At 38.2% G+C, this 18,178-nt stretch overlaps 1 protein-coding gene and 1 long non-coding RNA gene across 4 annotated transcripts in view; one reads left to right on the forward strand and one right to left on the reverse strand.

Moving 5' to 3' along the window:
• The window catches only part of LOC123619843 (uncharacterized), a 225,220-nt gene that overhangs the window by 198,455 nt on the left and 8,587 nt on the right, over positions 1-18,178 (forward strand). For both annotated transcript variants that reach the window (XR_006728586.2, XR_012508669.1), the window contains one exon: positions 1,133-1,222. This is a non-coding gene — a long non-coding RNA (uncharacterized LOC123619843). The remainder of the gene's footprint in view (positions 1-1,132; positions 1,223-18,178) is intronic.
• The window catches only part of FIG4 (FIG4 phosphoinositide 5-phosphatase), a 124,841-nt gene that overhangs the window by 26,148 nt on the left and 80,515 nt on the right, over positions 1-18,178 (reverse strand). For both annotated transcript variants that reach the window (XM_010965410.3, XM_074368495.1), the window contains exon 22: positions 15,888-15,974. In XM_010965410.3, the coding sequence (XP_010963712.1) occupies positions 15,888-15,974 (87 nt within the window). The remainder of the gene's footprint in view (positions 1-15,887; positions 15,975-18,178) is intronic.

The raw sequence follows: 18,178 nt of genomic DNA on the forward strand, positions 1-18,178 counted from the left end.
ACCCGCTCTGGAACCTGCCCCATCTGCCATCTTTCAGTGAAGTAAAATGATAAATTATCTTACCATTTAAACTAGTTGAGTTAGATATTCCGTTATTTGGAGCAGGGTTCAAACAATTTTTTTATAGAAAACTTTAAAAATAAACTACTTCCTTAATTCCTCAAATAATAAAACACTATAGAAAATAAACATTTCTTCAACCAGTCAGGAATATCATTCTGCTGGCAAGGACTGAACAGGGTTATACTGTAGTAATGCCTTGGATGCCTCGGCACTCCTACTGACATAACTGGTCAAATAGTCTATGCCTTTCTAGTCTCAGGACCCCTTTATACTCTTAATTATTGCAGACCCCAATAAGCTTTGTTTTATTGGGTTATATCTACTAATTTTTACTATATGAGAAATTTTAAAGTATTTATTAACTTAATAAATCTAATAAATATTAACAAGTATTTTAATGAAAAATAACTATTTTCCCAAACAAAAGAAAACTTAAAAGGAAGCAGTGTTTTACTTTGAAGACACTGGAGAGATGTTAGCAAATCTCTTCAATGTCTGGTGTAACAGAAGATGATAACTGAATTCTCAAATCTGCTGTTAGCTAAATACGTCATAATATGTTGCTTTGGTTGAAGTTTAAGAGGAAAATCTGACCTCACAGAGATACGTAATTGGAAAAGGAAGAAGCATTTTAATAATCTTCCCAGATAACTGAGGATATTTTTCTTTGATACTATACCAAAACTTGGTAAGTTTCTTAAAGGTTAGTTGCAATGTAGAATCTGAAATCACATCAATGAACTTTTCATATACTTTCATTTTAAAGTCCACTGGTGTATCTGGCACTTGGAATTGGTTTTCTTACCCATGGTGATTTTTTTTAATAGCATGCATTGGTCATTTGGACGATATTGGCTCACTGAGTTATGAGAGCTTCCAAATGGTAACACATTTCATTACACAATATCAAAAAAAAAAATCACATTTGTTAAGGTTGTTACCAAACTCAATAGAAAAATATTTAATTATTGCTTATGATGGTGGATACAAGTTTTTCAAAATTTTAATTTTGGCTTGAAACATCTAATTTTATCACTGTAACAAATACTCACAACTGTTTTTCTTAAAGTGACAGGCTTAATTTGTTCATTTGTAAGAAAGTACCTGCCAGATACTGAAGTCTGGAGAAACTTTCAACTGGTGTTCTGTGAAAAAAGTGGTAAGTTGAAACTCAACTGCTTTAGACTTTTTACCATTTTCCTTTTCTCCCTTTGGTGACGAGGTACTAGCTGTCACTGTTTGTTTCTGTCCATGCTGCCTGTGGGAGGCTCCCTCACTTTCGGCTGTACCAATGGGAGTATGGGTTAGAAAATTTCCAGCTGCCTGGCTCAGGAGATCATGTATTGGATTTTGGGTTTAAGTCTCAGGGAAATGAATTTGAGTCCCAGCTTTATCACTTAAGTTCTGTAACTCTGACTGAGCTGCTGACCCTCTCTAGGGCTTGTTTTCTTAGAAAAATCAGAGGACTGAGTCCAGTGATCTCTAAACATCTTCCAGTTCTCAAATATCATGGTCCAAATATGCTAAACACATGTGTGTGCACAAATGGGGCCTTTCCACACACGTTTGACTGTATCCTTATATCTCTAGACGCCATTACAGCTAGGCTTTGGGAAACAGATGAATATGAAGAATTCAGACGATACCAACTGATTTTCTCATTATGAGACTGTTGGGAAACATCCAAGACTCTAGATATAAAAACAAAAAGGCTAAAATGAAATTATAAACTAGTAAACAATACATTCAATTTAATTATATCATCTATAAATAACCCAATAACGGATTCTGTTACAGCATGAGAAAATCCAAGAAGAGTAATATCTGCTGTATTAAAACTGTGAAAATAAGTAGAAGCAAAATCTTTGGGTAAGAATGATATTGAGTATAAAAGAGTATGTAAGACAAAGTTATTGGTCTGAGAAGCTGCAAATATAATTTTATCTAGAGTTCCCAAAAAGATACCTAAAATTACATTTTTGCTCTTTTTCTGTCTACTAAATATTTACTGAAGCTTCTGAGATTATCAGAATGTTTATCCTAGCTCTATTCTATTATTAAAAATAAGTATTTAGTCAGTTTACTTTCCTCTTTTCTAAATACATAAAGGAACTACCAGTGTAGCTATTCATCTTTTGAAATACACCTGAAAGAGTTTTATTTTTAAAGAGGTATTACTTGGATGTACAATGCTTAAAAAGAACTAACTGACTTTATTTTGACATTCAGTAATGAACTTTAACACAATTATAAATCATAAAACAAAATGGTTAAGAAAGTCAAGATAGTCTCAAGTCCCTCTTCTGGATAAAGACAGGATATATTTTATTCAGATATTTTGGGGCTTAATTAGTGTTTTGGTGACATCATACATACAGAACAGAAACTGTGACCCTTTACTAATGGATGTAAATTATCTTATAAAGAGTGTTTTTGAAAGCTAATAGAAAGTGGGTTTGAGAGGTAAGTTGTTTTTTAAGGTAAAAATTTTCCTTTTTTGCAACTGAGATCAAACTGCTGTAATTTTTTTAAATCACAAGATTCTAAGAATACGCTAAATACAAAAACAAAGCAAAACTGTTAAGTGTTTCATGTACTTGGAAACAACAGGCAGATGGAAATCAGGAAATCATGATTTAATTCTAGCATGTTGATCAAGGGATTCCAAGAGACAGTTACACATGAGGGAAATTTTTGAGTAATTCTTTAGAAGAGATTCAGCAATTTGGTAGCAGCAAGGAACAGAAAATAAGAGGTCGTTTGTCCCCAATGTCAGTCCCCCTCACAAGAAGACCAACTAGCAACTATCCTTAAGACAAGACACCATTGTGAAAATCCCAGAACACGGGGTGGGGGGAGGTGAAAGCACCCCCTCCCACAGAGACCAACAAGGACAGCATTAGAAAGGTAAGAGGAATGGCTACACTCTGACCACACTGCCCATCCCATCCCCTGGATCATCATAGGGCCACACAAGAGGGCTCCCAGGCCCATTGTTTCTACAGTGGGGGGAAAAAAGAGCCCAAAGTGAAGATCCAGTTCCACCAGCATTGCAGGGTGCTTCCCAGGAGGCCCACTTGAGTCTCACCTCACAAGGATCACTGGGGAAATCTGTGGAGCTTGACCACAGGGAATCCGATACAAATGGAGAAGGGCGCAGGGCTGACAGTGACTAGAACTCAGATGTTGGCAAAACGCATTCCTCCCTGCAGACTGAACAGAGATCACAGCCAGAGGCCCTTTGCTTCTACAGAGCTGAACAGTGGCTCTTTCTGGCCAAGGAGCTCAGTGGACAGTGGAAATAAAAGGGTGACAGTTAATGTCACAAGAACATGTGATTGTGTAAATCTCACTGGTAGTAAAATAGTCAGTCTCTAATATTGTAATGGTGGTGTGTAATTAACATGCAATTCTAGTTTAAAAGTTAAAAAACAAATGTATTAAACATGACTAAAGTAATTTGTAACTGAATATATAATATAAAAAAGAGGTAAATGGTAACATCAGGAACCTAAAATGGAGGGAGGAGAGATGTAAAAGCATAAGGTTTGCTATTGAAGATAAGTTATTATCACCTTAAAATAGTATATTATAAGTGTGAGGTACTTTATGTAAGCCTCAGTGGTAACCAGAAGGAAAAAACTTGTACTAGATACATAAAAGATTATGAAAGTAGATTGCTTCAAAAAGCCATCAAATCACAGAAGAAGAAACAAGAGGAAGCAAGGAACAAAGGATCTACGAAACAGAAAACAATGAACAAAATGGCAATAGTAGGTCCTTGCCTATCAATTTTTACAAATGTAAATGGATTAAATTATCCAAAAGATACACAGTGGCTGAAAAAAAAGATGTGATGATATGCTGCCTACAAGAAGCTCACTTTAGTTTTAAGGACAAAGATAGAATGAAGGGATAGAAAAAGATATTTCAAGCAACTGGTAACCAAAGAAAGCAGCAGTCACTACACTTAAACCAAACAGAATATAGACTAAGTTAAAAATAGTCTAAAAGAGACAATGGAAGTCACTATATAATGATAAAGGGGGTTAAACCACCAAGAAGACCTAACAATCATAAACAGTTATATACCTAACATTGGAGAACCTAAATATATAATGCAAAACTAACTAAAGGAGAAATAAACAGCAATACAATAATAGTTGGGGACGTTAATACCCCACTCTCAACAATGGATAGGTCATCCAGAAAGAAAATAAGAAAACAATTTGAATAAAACTGCAGGCCAATACACCTAACAGACATATATAGAACATTCCATCCAACAGCAGCAGAATATACATTCTTCTCAGGTGCAGATGGAACATTTTCTAGTAGACGTCTAAAACAGGCCTCAACAAATTTAAGAAGACAGGAATTATACCAAGTATCTTTACTGATCACAGTGGAATGAAACTAAAAATCCATAATAAGAGGAAGGCTGAAAAACAAAGACATGCAAATTAAACAACACGCTCCTGAACAACCAGTGGGTCAAAGAAGAAATCAAAAGAGAAATAAAAAATATCTTGAGACAAACAGGAACAGAAACACAATATACCAAAACTCACGGGATGCAGCAAAAGCAGTTCTAAGAGGCAAGTTAATAGAGATAAATACATTCATCAAGAAAAAAGATCTCAAATAAACAATCTTACATATGTCAAGGAACTAGAACAAGAACAAACTAATCCAGAAGTTGGCAGAAGAAAGGAAGTAATAAAGATCAGAGCAGAATAGGAAAATAATAGAAGAGATTAACAAAACCAAGGGTTGGCTCTCTGAAAATATAAACAAAATATATAAAATACTAACAAAGAAAAAAAGAAAGGACCCAAATCAATAAACATATATGAAAGAGGAGACATCACAACTGATAATCACAGAAATACCAAGGATCGTAAGAGACTACCACAAGCAACTATACACCAATAAAATGGACAATCTAGAAGAGATGGACAAATTCTTACAAAGGTAGACTGACCCAGGAAGAAATAGAAAACAGAAATAGAAGAATAGACCAATTGTTAGTACTGAAATTGAATCAGTAATGGAAAAACTCCCAACAAACAAAAGTCCAGGATTAGATAGCTTCACGGGCAAATTCTACCAAAAATTTAAAGAGTTGACACTTACCCTTCTGAAACTATTCCTAAAAATTGCAGAGGAAGGAGAACTTTTGAGATCCTATGAGGCCACTATCAATCACCCTGATACCAAAATATAAAAAAGAAACTTACAGGTCAATATTGCTGATAAACACAGACACAAAAATCCTCAAAAAAATATAGGCAAAGCAATCCAACAATACATTAAAGGACCATACATCTTAATCAAGTGGGATTTATCCCAGGGATGCAAGGATTTTTCAGTATCTGCAAATCAATGTGACATTAACAAATTGAAGAATAAAAACCATATGATTATCTCAATAGATGCAGAAAAAGCTTCTGATAAAATTCAACATTTATTTATGACACCAATTCTCCAGAAAGTGGGCACAGAGGGAACATACCTCAACAAAACAAAGGCCATATATAACAAACCCACAGCTAACTTCATACTCAGTGAAAAGCTGAAAGGATTTCCTCTAAGATTAGGAACAATACAAAGATGCCTACTGTCGCCATTTCTATTCAATATAGTTTTGGAAGTCCTAGCCACAGCAATTAGAAGAAAAACAAAAGGAATCCAAATTGGAAAGGAAGAAGTAAAACTGTCACTCTTTGCAGGTGACATGATACTATACATAGAAAATCCTAAATATGCCACCAGAAAACTACTAGGGCTCATCAATAAATTCAGTAAAGTTGCAGGATACAAAATTAATATACAGAAATCTGTTGCATTTCTATATACCAATAACAGAAATCAGAAAGAAATTAAGAAAACAATCCCATTTACCATCACATCAAATAGAATAAAATACCTAGGAATAAACCTACCTAAGGTAGCAAATAACTGACCTGTACTCCAAAAACTATAAGATGCTGAAGAAAGAAACTGAAGACAGCACAAATAGATGGAAAGATACACCATGTTCTTGGAAGAATCAACATTGTTAAAATGACCATATTAGTCAAGGTAACCTATAAATTCAATGCAATCTCTATCAAATTACAAATGGATTCTTCACAGAATTGGAACAAATTTTTTTTAAAAAATTTGTACAGAGACATGAAAGACAACAAAAGCCAAAAAAATCTTAAGAATTGAGCTGGAGGAATCATGCTCCCTGACTTCAGACTATACTACAAAACTACTGTAATTATAACAGTAGAGTACTGGCACAAAAACAGACATATAGATCAATGGAGCAAGATAGAAAGCCCAGAAATAAGCCCACACATGTATGGTTGATTAATCTACAACAAAGGAGGCAAGGATATACAATGGAGAAAAGACAGTCTCTTCAATAAGTGGTGCTGAGAGAACTGGACAGCTACATGTGAAAGAATGAAATTAGAACATTCTCTAATACCATATACAAAAATAAACTCAGAATGAATTAAAGACCTAAATGTAAGACCAGATATTCTAAACTCCTAGAGGAGAACACAGAACATTCTTCGACATAAATTGCAGCAGTATTTGTTTGGATCCATATCCTAGAATAAAAACAACAAAAACAAAATAAACAGGACCTAATTAAACTTAAAAGCTGTTGTACAGCAAAAGAAACCATAAAACAAAAAGACAACCAACAGAATGTGAGAAAATATTTGCAAATGATGTGACTGACAGGGATTAGTTTCCAAAATATACAAATAGCTTAGAGAATTCAATATCAAATAAACAACCCAATAAAAAAAAAACTGGCCAAAGACCTAAATAGGTATTTCTGCAAAGAAGACATACAAATAACCAACAGGGGCATGAAAAGATGCTCTGTATACTAATTATTAGAGATATATCTTGCAAATCAAAACTACAATGAGGTATCACCTCACACTAGTCATAATGGCTAAGATTAAAAAATCTACAAATAATAAATGCTGGAGAGGGCATGGAGAAAAGGGTACTCTCCTATACTGTTGGTGGGAATGTAAATTGGTGCAGCCACTACAGAGAACAGTATGGATGTTCCTTAAAAATAAAAATAGAGCTACCATATGACACAGCAATCCTACTCCTGGGCATATATCTGGAGGAAACTCTAATTCGAAAAGATACATCCACCCCAATGTTCACAGCAGCACTATTTACAATGGCCAAGACATGAAAGCAACTTAAATGTCCACTGAGAGATGAATGGATTAAGATGTGTGTGTGTGTGTATACAAATAGGTGTATATAATGGAATATTACTCAGCTGTAAAAAAAAGAATAAAATAATACTATTGGCAGCAACATGGATGGACCTAGCAATTAACACACTAAGTGAAGTATGTCAGACAAAGAAAGACAAGTATCATATGATATCACTTATATGTGGAATCTAAAAAAAAATGATACAAAGGAACTTATTTGTAAAGCAGAAAAAGACTCACAGACATAGAAAATCAACTTATGGTTACCAAAGGGGAAAGGCAGAGAAGGGGTAAACTAAGAGTTTGGGATTAACAGATACACACTACTATATATAAAACAGACAAGCAACAAGGTCCTACTGTATAGCACAGGGAACTATATTCAACTTCTTGTAATACCTTCTAATGGGAAATAATCTGAAAATGATACACACAGACATATATAACTGAATCACTTTGCTGTACACTTATAACATTGTAAATCAACTATACTTCAACTTTAAAAAATTCAATACCAGCAAACCAAATTCAACAGCACATTAAAGGGATCATATACCACATTCAAGTGGAATTCATCTTTGGGATGCAAGAATAGCTCAACACACAAATCAATAAATGTGTTACACCATGTCACCTGCCAAGAACTCTATTATTGTATCTTAAACTGAAAATATACTATAGCAAAGTAAAAACTCATAAATATTTATCATTTGTCTTACCATCTGCCTCAATTTGTTAACTCTGACATCTCTCCCTTTTCCTCCCTCACACTTAACTATTGCATAATATTCCTTAAAGAGGTAAAACTATTATTCATTCATAATTTATTAAGGCTTATTACTGCATAACCAGGTGTTGTGCTAGGGACTGGGGATACAAAGGCAGATAAGCCCTGCCTTCCAAAAACTAGCAGTCTTTTTAGATTAATTTCAAATCAAAAATATCACATAATGGGGCTTATTTTTTTTTTAAACCAAGGGCTTTCTGTTCTGAAAAAACTGGGAGGGATAACAGAAGGATGTTTATAGAATATGAGCAGGCCTTTAATTATGAAAACATAATGCAACTGCTTTCCATGATAGGATCCCTCAAATTTCTTCATAAGGCCATAAAGAAAATGAATAATATTAAAATGTTACACAGGGAAAATTACTAATACAGCATTAAAAGACTATTGATGCCTATTGGTGGATTTTAAACACCATTAGGACTTAATGGGATTTGTACTTTATTTTTAAATTATGTGTAAAAGCCCCAAGGGGTTCTGAGTCACATAGGATGACAAATCTACATTTAAATATAAAATTGAAATGTTTTTTTCTTGTATTCCAATCAAAATTTTACCTTCACTGGAAAGACCTCTCACATATGCTTGGAGAAGACAAGGGCACCATATACATCAAATACATCATTCCTGGGTACACATCTTTGCTGTGCAGAAGGAAGGGCTGTCAGGAAGCCACGGAGACAAAACACAAGGCCCAACAACCCCTCCATCTGCCCAAAACCATCCCACTCACCTTCCATACACGAAATTGATGATAATTTGGTAAACCAACAAAAAAACCAAAAGGTTCAACAGGTACAAAACGTAATTCTTGTATACAGAGCTGAGAAAACCAATGAGTAATACTCCTCACATGGCCCTCTAGGTATCCACTCTGTTCCCCCAGGAATAACCTGCTTGCTCATGTAAAAAGTCAGTCAGTGTTTTATGGGCTAAAAATACACTTAACACCCTCATAAATTCTTCATCTGTATCAGTAATTGAAGGATTTTTTTTCCTTTAATTGGACCATGGATCTCCAGAAAGTTTAAAAAGCATGTATAATAATCTATTTAACTTGGACCCCCTTCAGAGAAGGAGAAGAGGTTTAACTTACTTGATTTTTAAATGAAGAGCAGAAAAAAAAACCCAAATTATTGAATCTCTCTAATCTAAAACCCCTTGAGCCCCAGACAAATTGTCTTAGATGCTCTATTATTGTTACAAATGAACTCCCTTAGGCCCCAAACTTGCATTTGTCATGTATTTCCAATCCTGGTGACCAGACTGAGTCAACCAAGCTGGAAAACACCTGCCTCTAACACTGCCTCACACCTAATCCATGGCCAAGTTTTACAAAGCCCTACAGATTCTACCTTTACAATACAAATCCTTTTATTTCAACTGCCAACAGCAGATTCCAATCACTTTCTTGTCCTGATGTTTCCAACAGATAGGTCATTTATCTCTCTGCCTCCAATCCATTCTCCGTGCTATTTCCAGAGTGACCTTTCTGAAAATGCAAATATAAGCTGATCACTCCCTGATGAAAACAGGCTTTGAGGACAAGGGTCACTCTCACTTAGCATCTCGTTCTGATCTTGCTCCTAGGAGTCTGTCTCTAGCTTCCTCACTAAGTACTTGCATTAGACATGGAATTCCTGTGTGGTCTTGAGCCTCTGCCCTCTTTGCCTCCTTCAACCAGATCACTCCATTTTCCCTTAGAATTGGATTAAGCCTGCCCAGGAATCTCTGTCTGATTTAGATTCTTCTCTGCACTCCCACAGCCTCCTCAGCTAACACTCCCAGGGCACCTCCCACCACCCGGAATCACAGACCCAGTCAAGGGAAACCCTCAGAGGCAGGGACTGTATCTCACTCAACTGTGTAATGCAAACCCTAATCTGGCACACAGAGAATATTCAATAAATACCTGCCATTTACTGCCTTTGATGCTTTCCCTAGAAGATAAGTATCCTTTACCTTACAGAAGAGCTAGCTAAGTTCCTGGGAAAAAACCCCACACTACGAGTGGGTACTTCAGACCTCACATGAACCTGCGGAAGTTCTCGCAACTGGTATGCTTTGTAGTCACCAAAATAGGCAATATACTAAATTTTAAAAATATCACTGTCATTTTAGATACACTGAATTAGTAACACAGGTACCTATAATTAAATTTCCATTTATTATTCCCTATATGCCAGAAACCTTTCTAGATAGAACCTTTCTCTGAAAGCCTCAAAAAATTCACCCTATTTTATTAGATTTTCTTGTTGAACATAGTATACAGATGCCATTGTAGATAATATGCACACAAAGAGGCACTCACTTTTCTCTGTTGTTCCTTTATCCATCTACCTAACAGTTTCTTCATTCTGACCTTCAGGTGTGGTGTCCTGCCTCCTCCTCCTCCCCCTGCAAGGTCACCCCAGCTCTCAACTCACTGTGAATAATGAGAGCATATTTTCCAAGGCCTGCATTCATTTTCCCAAGGCCTGCATTCATTTTCCCACTTTGGATACACCACAGAAACCTCTCTCATCTCTTCCTGACCCTTTTTCTTCCTGATCTCTCTCTTTTGTCTATTTAGTCCCGACAGGAATCATTCACACACACTTTCATTCAATCGACAGACATTGGTTAAGTGCCTAGATACAAGGAACAGAGCTAAGATTTTTAATTTCGGAGGTTTCAGAAAAGGTGCACTCATATAAATCCAGCCTGTGACTGTCACCCACAGGGAGGAATGCACTTTGCACACCAAACTGATCCACGCTGTTACTTATGTATAGAAGTAAAATTCCATGAAATGAGACTTAACCGCACTACGTGCCATGCACTGGAGCCTTCTATTGAATTCAGTTCAGTTTTGTTTCTTTTCATTTCGTTGTGTGGAGACCTACTAAATTAATTTCATGGCCCACTTACGAGTCAAGAGCTACAATCTGAAAAGCGCTGTCCTAAAATACATAAAGGAGACTTGTGTTTTGTAGAGATTACTGTTCAAAAATTTAAAAAGCTAAAGATACCCTGGAGGCGATGGAGAGAGAATGGCAAAGGAAAAAGAGGGGGAAAGGAGAGGAAGGTAAAAGTGAAAGAAATAGGGGGTAAGGAGGGAGCAGAAAGAGATAATCAGAAATTGAAAAATATGTATGAGGAAAGCCAAAGAGGGTGAAAGAAAAAGAAAGAAAAATGAAGGCCAGAATCAAAGAGAAAGAAAGACTTCAGTGGTCATTTCTGGGGTGAGAGAAGGGGTCACAGCCTAGTTTCCCTCGGCTGAGGATCTGCCATCACCGATCATCTCCTGTCTGTGGAAGGAATGAGCTGATTAATCATTCATCCCTGCCTCTCAACTGTTCTAATCCTTAAACCTTTAAAGATTGTACTCCCAGGTGTCTGGGAAAGATAACAAGAGTTACCCATTAAGGCAGAAATACTTTCTGAGCCCGCAGCAGAGCTGAGCCCACCATCTGCAGAGGACTAGATGAAATCAATGGGGGGGGGGCCCCAGAGAGTACTCAGGGACTCACTGCTGAAAGTGACATATCATGAAAAGTCAACAAAGTTGAGTTAATCGTGACCTAGTGTCATGCGCCCCTCATTGGTGTGAAAAGGTGCCCTAATTCTGACTGTGTGAGAGCACCCTGTGACTTCTGAAATGCTTCCCCAAGCAGAAGCCCGTACCCAGGGACATCCACTCTAAGATGAGTAAGTGCTATTTATTGTGAGATGTGCTCAGGGAAGGAATAAACTCAACCTTATGGTCCTAAAACAGTAAACAAATTTTAGCTCATTATGCACGGGAAGAATCCCAAATTAGTCTAGTTCTTACCCAAACTCTATGTATTATATTTTGAACTATTTCTTAGAGGTAATTTTTAAACGAGTGAGACATACTCCTGGAATAGGTGAACCAGGGAATAGCAGGCACTAATAATATGTGTGCTCATGTTCTTTTTAACCTACACTGATTGGCGTTTGTTGCTTAGTTAAAAGCTCCCAGAGAACTGGTAGGCGGGACAACGAGGGCAGGCTGGTCTGGCATGAGTACAGTCAGTCACCGCTGGGCTGCACAGCACGTCCTTCCCCGCAGGTCCTTCTCACGCTGCATTTGGTCATAGGTGCAAGTGGAATCAGGATAGAGAGGAAAAGTGCTGAAAACTCGGCGCACTCTTCTATCAGAAGGCAGCAGGGGGAGGGTGTAGCTCAGTGGTCAAGCACATGCTTAGCATGCACAAGGTCCTGGGTTCAATCCCTAGTACCTCCATTAAAAAACATAAATAGACCTAATTACCTCCCCCTCCAAAAAAAAGTTAGCACGCCCCCCCCCCAAAAGGCAGCAGGGAAACAGAGAAGCAGGAGAGGGTAGAGGGATTATGAGCAGGGAACAGATGGGAGAAGAACTGAAAAGTGTTTAAGAACAAGTGAGGTGGGCTTCGAGGGAAGCTCAGGGGGCCTCACGCAGACTTGGATGGTAATGGGAGGGATAGGGGGGCGAGAGTCAGTACATTTCAACAAATATTTACTAAGTACTAGATGTAGCTACTATTCTGGGGACAGCAGGGAACACAAAGATGGGCTGCCCACTGGGAACTTACAACTTAGTAGGATGTCAACAACCCTAAGTAGCAGAAGCACTGTTCTCCTGATGGCTTGATAACAACCTCCATACTAAGCTATGAGTCGAGCAAAGTGTACTTGCCCAGGAAGCATGTCTACACTTGGGACAATGTGCTGGGTACTGGGAAGAATAAAGGTATAACCTCTTTAAATATTAAAAATTTTTTTCAAGTTCAACAGAGCAGAAACGATATGTCTGCATACAGAGTTGCTGACAAATCCAGATCATGCGAGAGGATCAAAATGAGGGCTGTTCACACTAATAACACAGCATTTTTACCACTGTGGTTATAAAAGCAGCTGGTGACACTAAGCATTTATAGCTTAGTGATGGACAGCCAGCCTGTCTGGGTTTGAATCCTGATTCCTCCACTTGCTAGGGGCTTGATCTTGGGCAAGTTACATAAATCTCTGTGCTTCAGTTTCCCCATCTGTCAAATGAAGACAATAGTTAAGACCTACTTCCTAGGGGTCTTGTGAGAACTGAGGTGATGCAGGTTAAGGTATGTAGAACATTGCCCATCACATACCACCCCGGAAATGTTGGCTTGTATCATCTCTCCCTGATCACCATCCACACACTTAAGGAGTGGCATGAGTCAAAGTAGGGGTCACAGTCAAATGGAATACAGCTTTGAGTGTTTGGGCTGCCAGTGAAGACACTGACCAGTTTGGGGTTTAACATCCACTTCTAAGAAATGTCCTGCAGGAGCTTGGGTGAAAGTGTCCAGCTCCCCATCCACATTTTTGAACCTCCGCTTCAGGAGCCCATGACCCCTGGCTCCTTGCCAGTTATTTACTGTCAATATTTTTTACATTGGTTGTTGTATACACTTAGAAAAGGAGTACTGGTTTGCCTCCTGATTTCCAGAAAAATCAGTAAGATTATGAATTGTCCAGAGATGAGTAGACACCTATGTATATAAACTTAAAGTAAACTTATTATCATTTAAAAATATACTAGTGCCAGAAATATAAGATGAGAATTTCAAGTATCTCATACGAATCTAATTTCTTTTGGGTTTGGCATAGCTAGAGAAATCTAAAATTGAATAGTTGACATTTTAAGAACCTAGTTACAGAGTTTCAATTTAAGGCATGTACACACACACACATACACACACATACCAAAAACAACACTTAGGCAGTTGCCATGACAACATAATGCAAGCCTAACAAGCTCTTTGTTATCCTGCTGAAGATGCTGTGCAAACACTCATGTTAGACTCTTTACTAATTAAGTGGAAAAGGATGAAAAAAGTCTAGATTCACATGTTTTTCATCTGTGCTAGGACTCAGAAGAGCAAATACTAAATATTTTAAGAAAAATAATTTAAAAGTAGTTTAGCAGCAAGACCAATTATGGATCAAATTAGACACAGTGTTGAAGAAAACAGGGGAAAATGTTTTTCTTTTATTTTGTATGCTCTCTTCACTTCATCATCTGCTCCGCCTAAGTTGTGCCTACTATTTCAGTGGAATAATCAATTTGGTTAACACAGTTCGGTTAACAGTCTCTTATTTTACTATCACATTTAAATACTTTCCTTCTTTGGCCACATCTATATCGATTCATTCGGGAGCCCACATTTCCATATGCTAATTAGACCGAAGAAAAGAAAAACTGTAAGTTACTAGGAGCTCATATGTTTTTTAAAAAAGAGGAAAAAATAGTGACAGGGGAGAGAAAGAAGGGAGAAACGGGCCTTCTGGAGGCTGTGATAAAACGCTGTCTTTGTTTTCCTTCCTCTTCTCTGATTTAGTTACCTCTGTCTCTCTCCACTATTAAACCCAGAAACCCTCAAGACTAAGCTGTACTTTTTCTCACTCTGCTCTCTTTTCCTAGGTGTCATCTTTAACCAGTGGCTTTAATTAGCACCAGTAAACATTCACATTCCCAGAAGCTCTTTTCTGAGTTCCAGATCAGTTGATCCAACTGGCTCCTACACATGGCCACTTTGATGCCCCTTTAAAGGCAATCGGGGTCCTCCGATAGCTCTCCTTACCATAAGTGTCAGTGTGAATGGTCCTAAAACAGGTGTATTCAATACCTATTTGTTAAGTGAATAAATGAATGACTCAATCAAACCTATTACACAAACCAAAAAACCTAAGGGCCACCCTTGATAAAGCCTTTATCCCATATCCAACTCCTATTTCATTTTCTAAATATTTTCCACATCCATCCCATTTCCCAAGTCCTCCCAGCCACTACTCTCTAAGGCACCAGTCTTTGCCTAGGTCACTGTAATAGCCTCTTAACAATCCATCAGGAACATGCAGATGTAGTACAAAGAGAAGTCAGGCAATCAGTATCTATCAAATAATCTACTAAATCAACTGATAAAGTTGGACTAAGAAAAGGGAAGAGAACTCTATGCCAGGCACTGATCTAGACACCTTGCATCTCATTTAATCACCACAGTGACCCATTTTATAGAAGAAATTCAACTGAGCAAATGGCATCAGGGAGCCTCTCCTGGTCACAGCCTTTACTTTGGTCCCAACAAGCAGAGGACAATGATAAATATGAAGAAGGTGATGACCACACATATTGAGAATGTATTCCAGATGCTGTTTGAAGCACTCTGATGGCATTATTTCATTTAAGCGTCACCACCCTCCTATGAAACAGGTGCTAGTATTATCTCATTTTGCAGGCAAGAAAACAGAGCTACACAGGACGTAAGTTACTTGCTCAAGGTAACAAGCCAAGAAGCAGCACAGTAGTGAGTCAGGATATGAACCTAGTTCTGTTTTGTTAAGAATTTACTAAACACCAAGGTATTGACAAAACAGCAAGTTATTATAACTGGTGAGGACACATAGCTAGACAAGGTAAACCACTCCTGCCCTCAGGGGTCTTGTACTGAACTTGAGGAGCCTGTCTCCAGGGTCAGAGCCGTTTTTTCATCCCACTCTACCCCATGGAGAGCAGAGGCTCTGGAGGGAAGCCTCCACCACCTCTAATCCCACCTCCAAAGGGCACATTGCGAGTACAAGCCAGGCTGCTGCTCTCTGCCCCGTCCCCACAGCTGTCCTCGGATGCGGTGCCAGGAGGAGATGCTTTAGTGCTTATGCTGATCCGGTAATAAGACTGAGTGTTTTTCTTACGAAGTCTTAAAGAAAGCACCCCAAATGGCATGAATACAAAGATTTTTTACAAGGTCTAATCTAGTACTTACAGGTTTGTAACTCCATCTGGGCACCTGGAACAGAGCTGCTGGCTGCTCTTGTCTTGTCTGTGTTGACTCTGCCCCAGCTGCACAAATCTACAAATTACAAGGGATAAAAGTAAGCTAAAGGAACTACCTGCTGTAAATTCAGCAGATCACACAAAATGGCATGAGCATTTGAACGACAGTAATATGCTTATATCAGAAAAGCACACACAAGTACCGTGTGACACTTTATTTATAAATGGTTGCCTGATTTTAGAATGGGTTTATTAGAAGTAAAGGAGGAAGAACTCTGCTTAAAATGTAACTCATAACTATGGATGTAAAAATGAGACAAAATGTGTACTTCACTGCATTTCTGTTTACTCAAACGTGATACAGAGCTTGGACCAAAATGTCCCTGAAGTCAGGAAAACGATCCTGTAAGGCTTCACGAGTCTAAGGGAAACTGCAGCAGGAAATCTGAGGAAACAGGAGGGGCGGAGTCTGCAGTGAGAAATGACAGGGAAAGGCCAGGGTCCGGCTTGGGATCCACCTCCCAAAGCAGGGATGCCCCTGAGAACCCGGGCACGGACTTAGTGTCCTCAGGAGCATAAAAATCCCCAAGTGTGCACAGGGAAATATATACAAGATCTTCTGGTAGCTCACAGAGAAAACAAATGTGACAATGAATATATGTTCATGTATAACTGAAAAATTGTGCTCTACACTGGAATTTGACACAACATTGTAAAATGATTATAAATCAATAAAAAATGTTAAAAAAATAAATAAAATTATAAAAAATAATCCCCAAGTGTGCACCAACTACTCCTAAGAGGACTCGCCTGACAGGGAAGGGACTGAGGAGACCACCTGCTGAGCACCACTGCCCTGCCACTCCTTAGAGAATCCTCCAACACAACCAATCCAGACTTGAAGCTAAGGGCCAAAGGGAATGGCCCCAGGCCAGCTCAGCAAGACGAGAGGATACCTAGCAATGGACCACTGATATTTCTCAAGTGCACCCCTCTGAAGTGTGGTCTGTGCTACATGCATCCATCTTCCCCTCAAGCGTGCAGTTTGCTGTTTTTATTAGCTTTTTTATTAGCTTTTTTTAAAGTTTGGGGAAAGTGCTGCAGAAACTCCCAATTATTAAATCATTACAGTGCTACAAACAAGTTTTAGATTAGCTTTTATCAACTTTTATCTTTAGCAAGTGAACACCCTTGACATACTGCTCTCTGCAATAAGCAAAGTCCTATGCTTCAGTCACTAACTCCAGATAATTCACTCTTCGAGACCATGTTGCTTATAAGGGCCCACTTCAGCTACTGAAGAGTTGAGCTACAGAGTGTGACAGCTGTGATGAATTAAGTCACTGCGTGTCTCTGTGTCCACAAGTGAGGAGGGTGTGGCTGGACTCTGAATGACTCAGTTGACGTCCAGTAAGATAGTGAGGCATAGTCATACCAGTGCTTCTGCAGTCGAGAAGTGCTGTGCATTCTTTTGTTTTACATATTCTATAGCAGGTCTTTATTAGTTTGAAGTAGAGAGCTGAAAAACCCAGTTCAATGGATTCTGAGAAACAAATACCCTCCTTAAAAAAGACCTGAAGATGAATGCTCATTTATATGATAGTTTACATGAGCCAAACGGATATGAAGTGGGGCCATGTTCACTTGCAATAATTAAGTCTTCCTAATGCACGCATTAGGCTGAGGGAGTGTTCACAGTCGTGTCGTCAGGTTTTTGAGGTTTTGAGATTTCTAAGTGGGGGTTTCTTCTGAGTCTGATCTCAGGTTCAATGAAACTATGAATCTTCTCTGCAGAGGCACACACGTGAAAATGTATCTGCTATTTCAGGGAATACCTTTTGGCGAGTCCCCCTCTTTTTAGCTAGATCTTCCTAATAAAGATCTAAACCATTCTGAGTTGGTACTCTTCTGTCACTGCTTCCTTTTCCCTCCTCTGCCACCACTCCCACCGGCACCCCCCGAACTAAACTGAATACGAGGTCCTCAATCGTCAATATCCTGGGTTTGTTTTGTAAGAAGGCACTTGATCTTGAGGATTTGTTAATGCACGAATGAAGAAACGAATTTGAACTTAAGTTTGCAGACAATATTTGGGCAGTGAAAATACATGTAAGCATCATACATTTTTATCACTGAGGGGCACTGAGAGTCTCAAGCAGTAAGTAGGTCCTGTAACTCCAAATATAAATCAACATTTCAGAATCTGACCTCCTAAATGTTACTACTGTATTCCAGTTACTTCCTTCTGTACTGCTGGCTATTTTCAATTTTTTAAAATTA

This window comes from Camelus bactrianus, chromosome 8 (genome assembly GCF_048773025.1).
Source record: "Camelus bactrianus isolate YW-2024 breed Bactrian camel chromosome 8, ASM4877302v1, whole genome shotgun sequence".
Lineage (NCBI taxonomy): Eukaryota > Metazoa > Chordata > Mammalia > Artiodactyla > Camelidae > Camelus > Camelus bactrianus.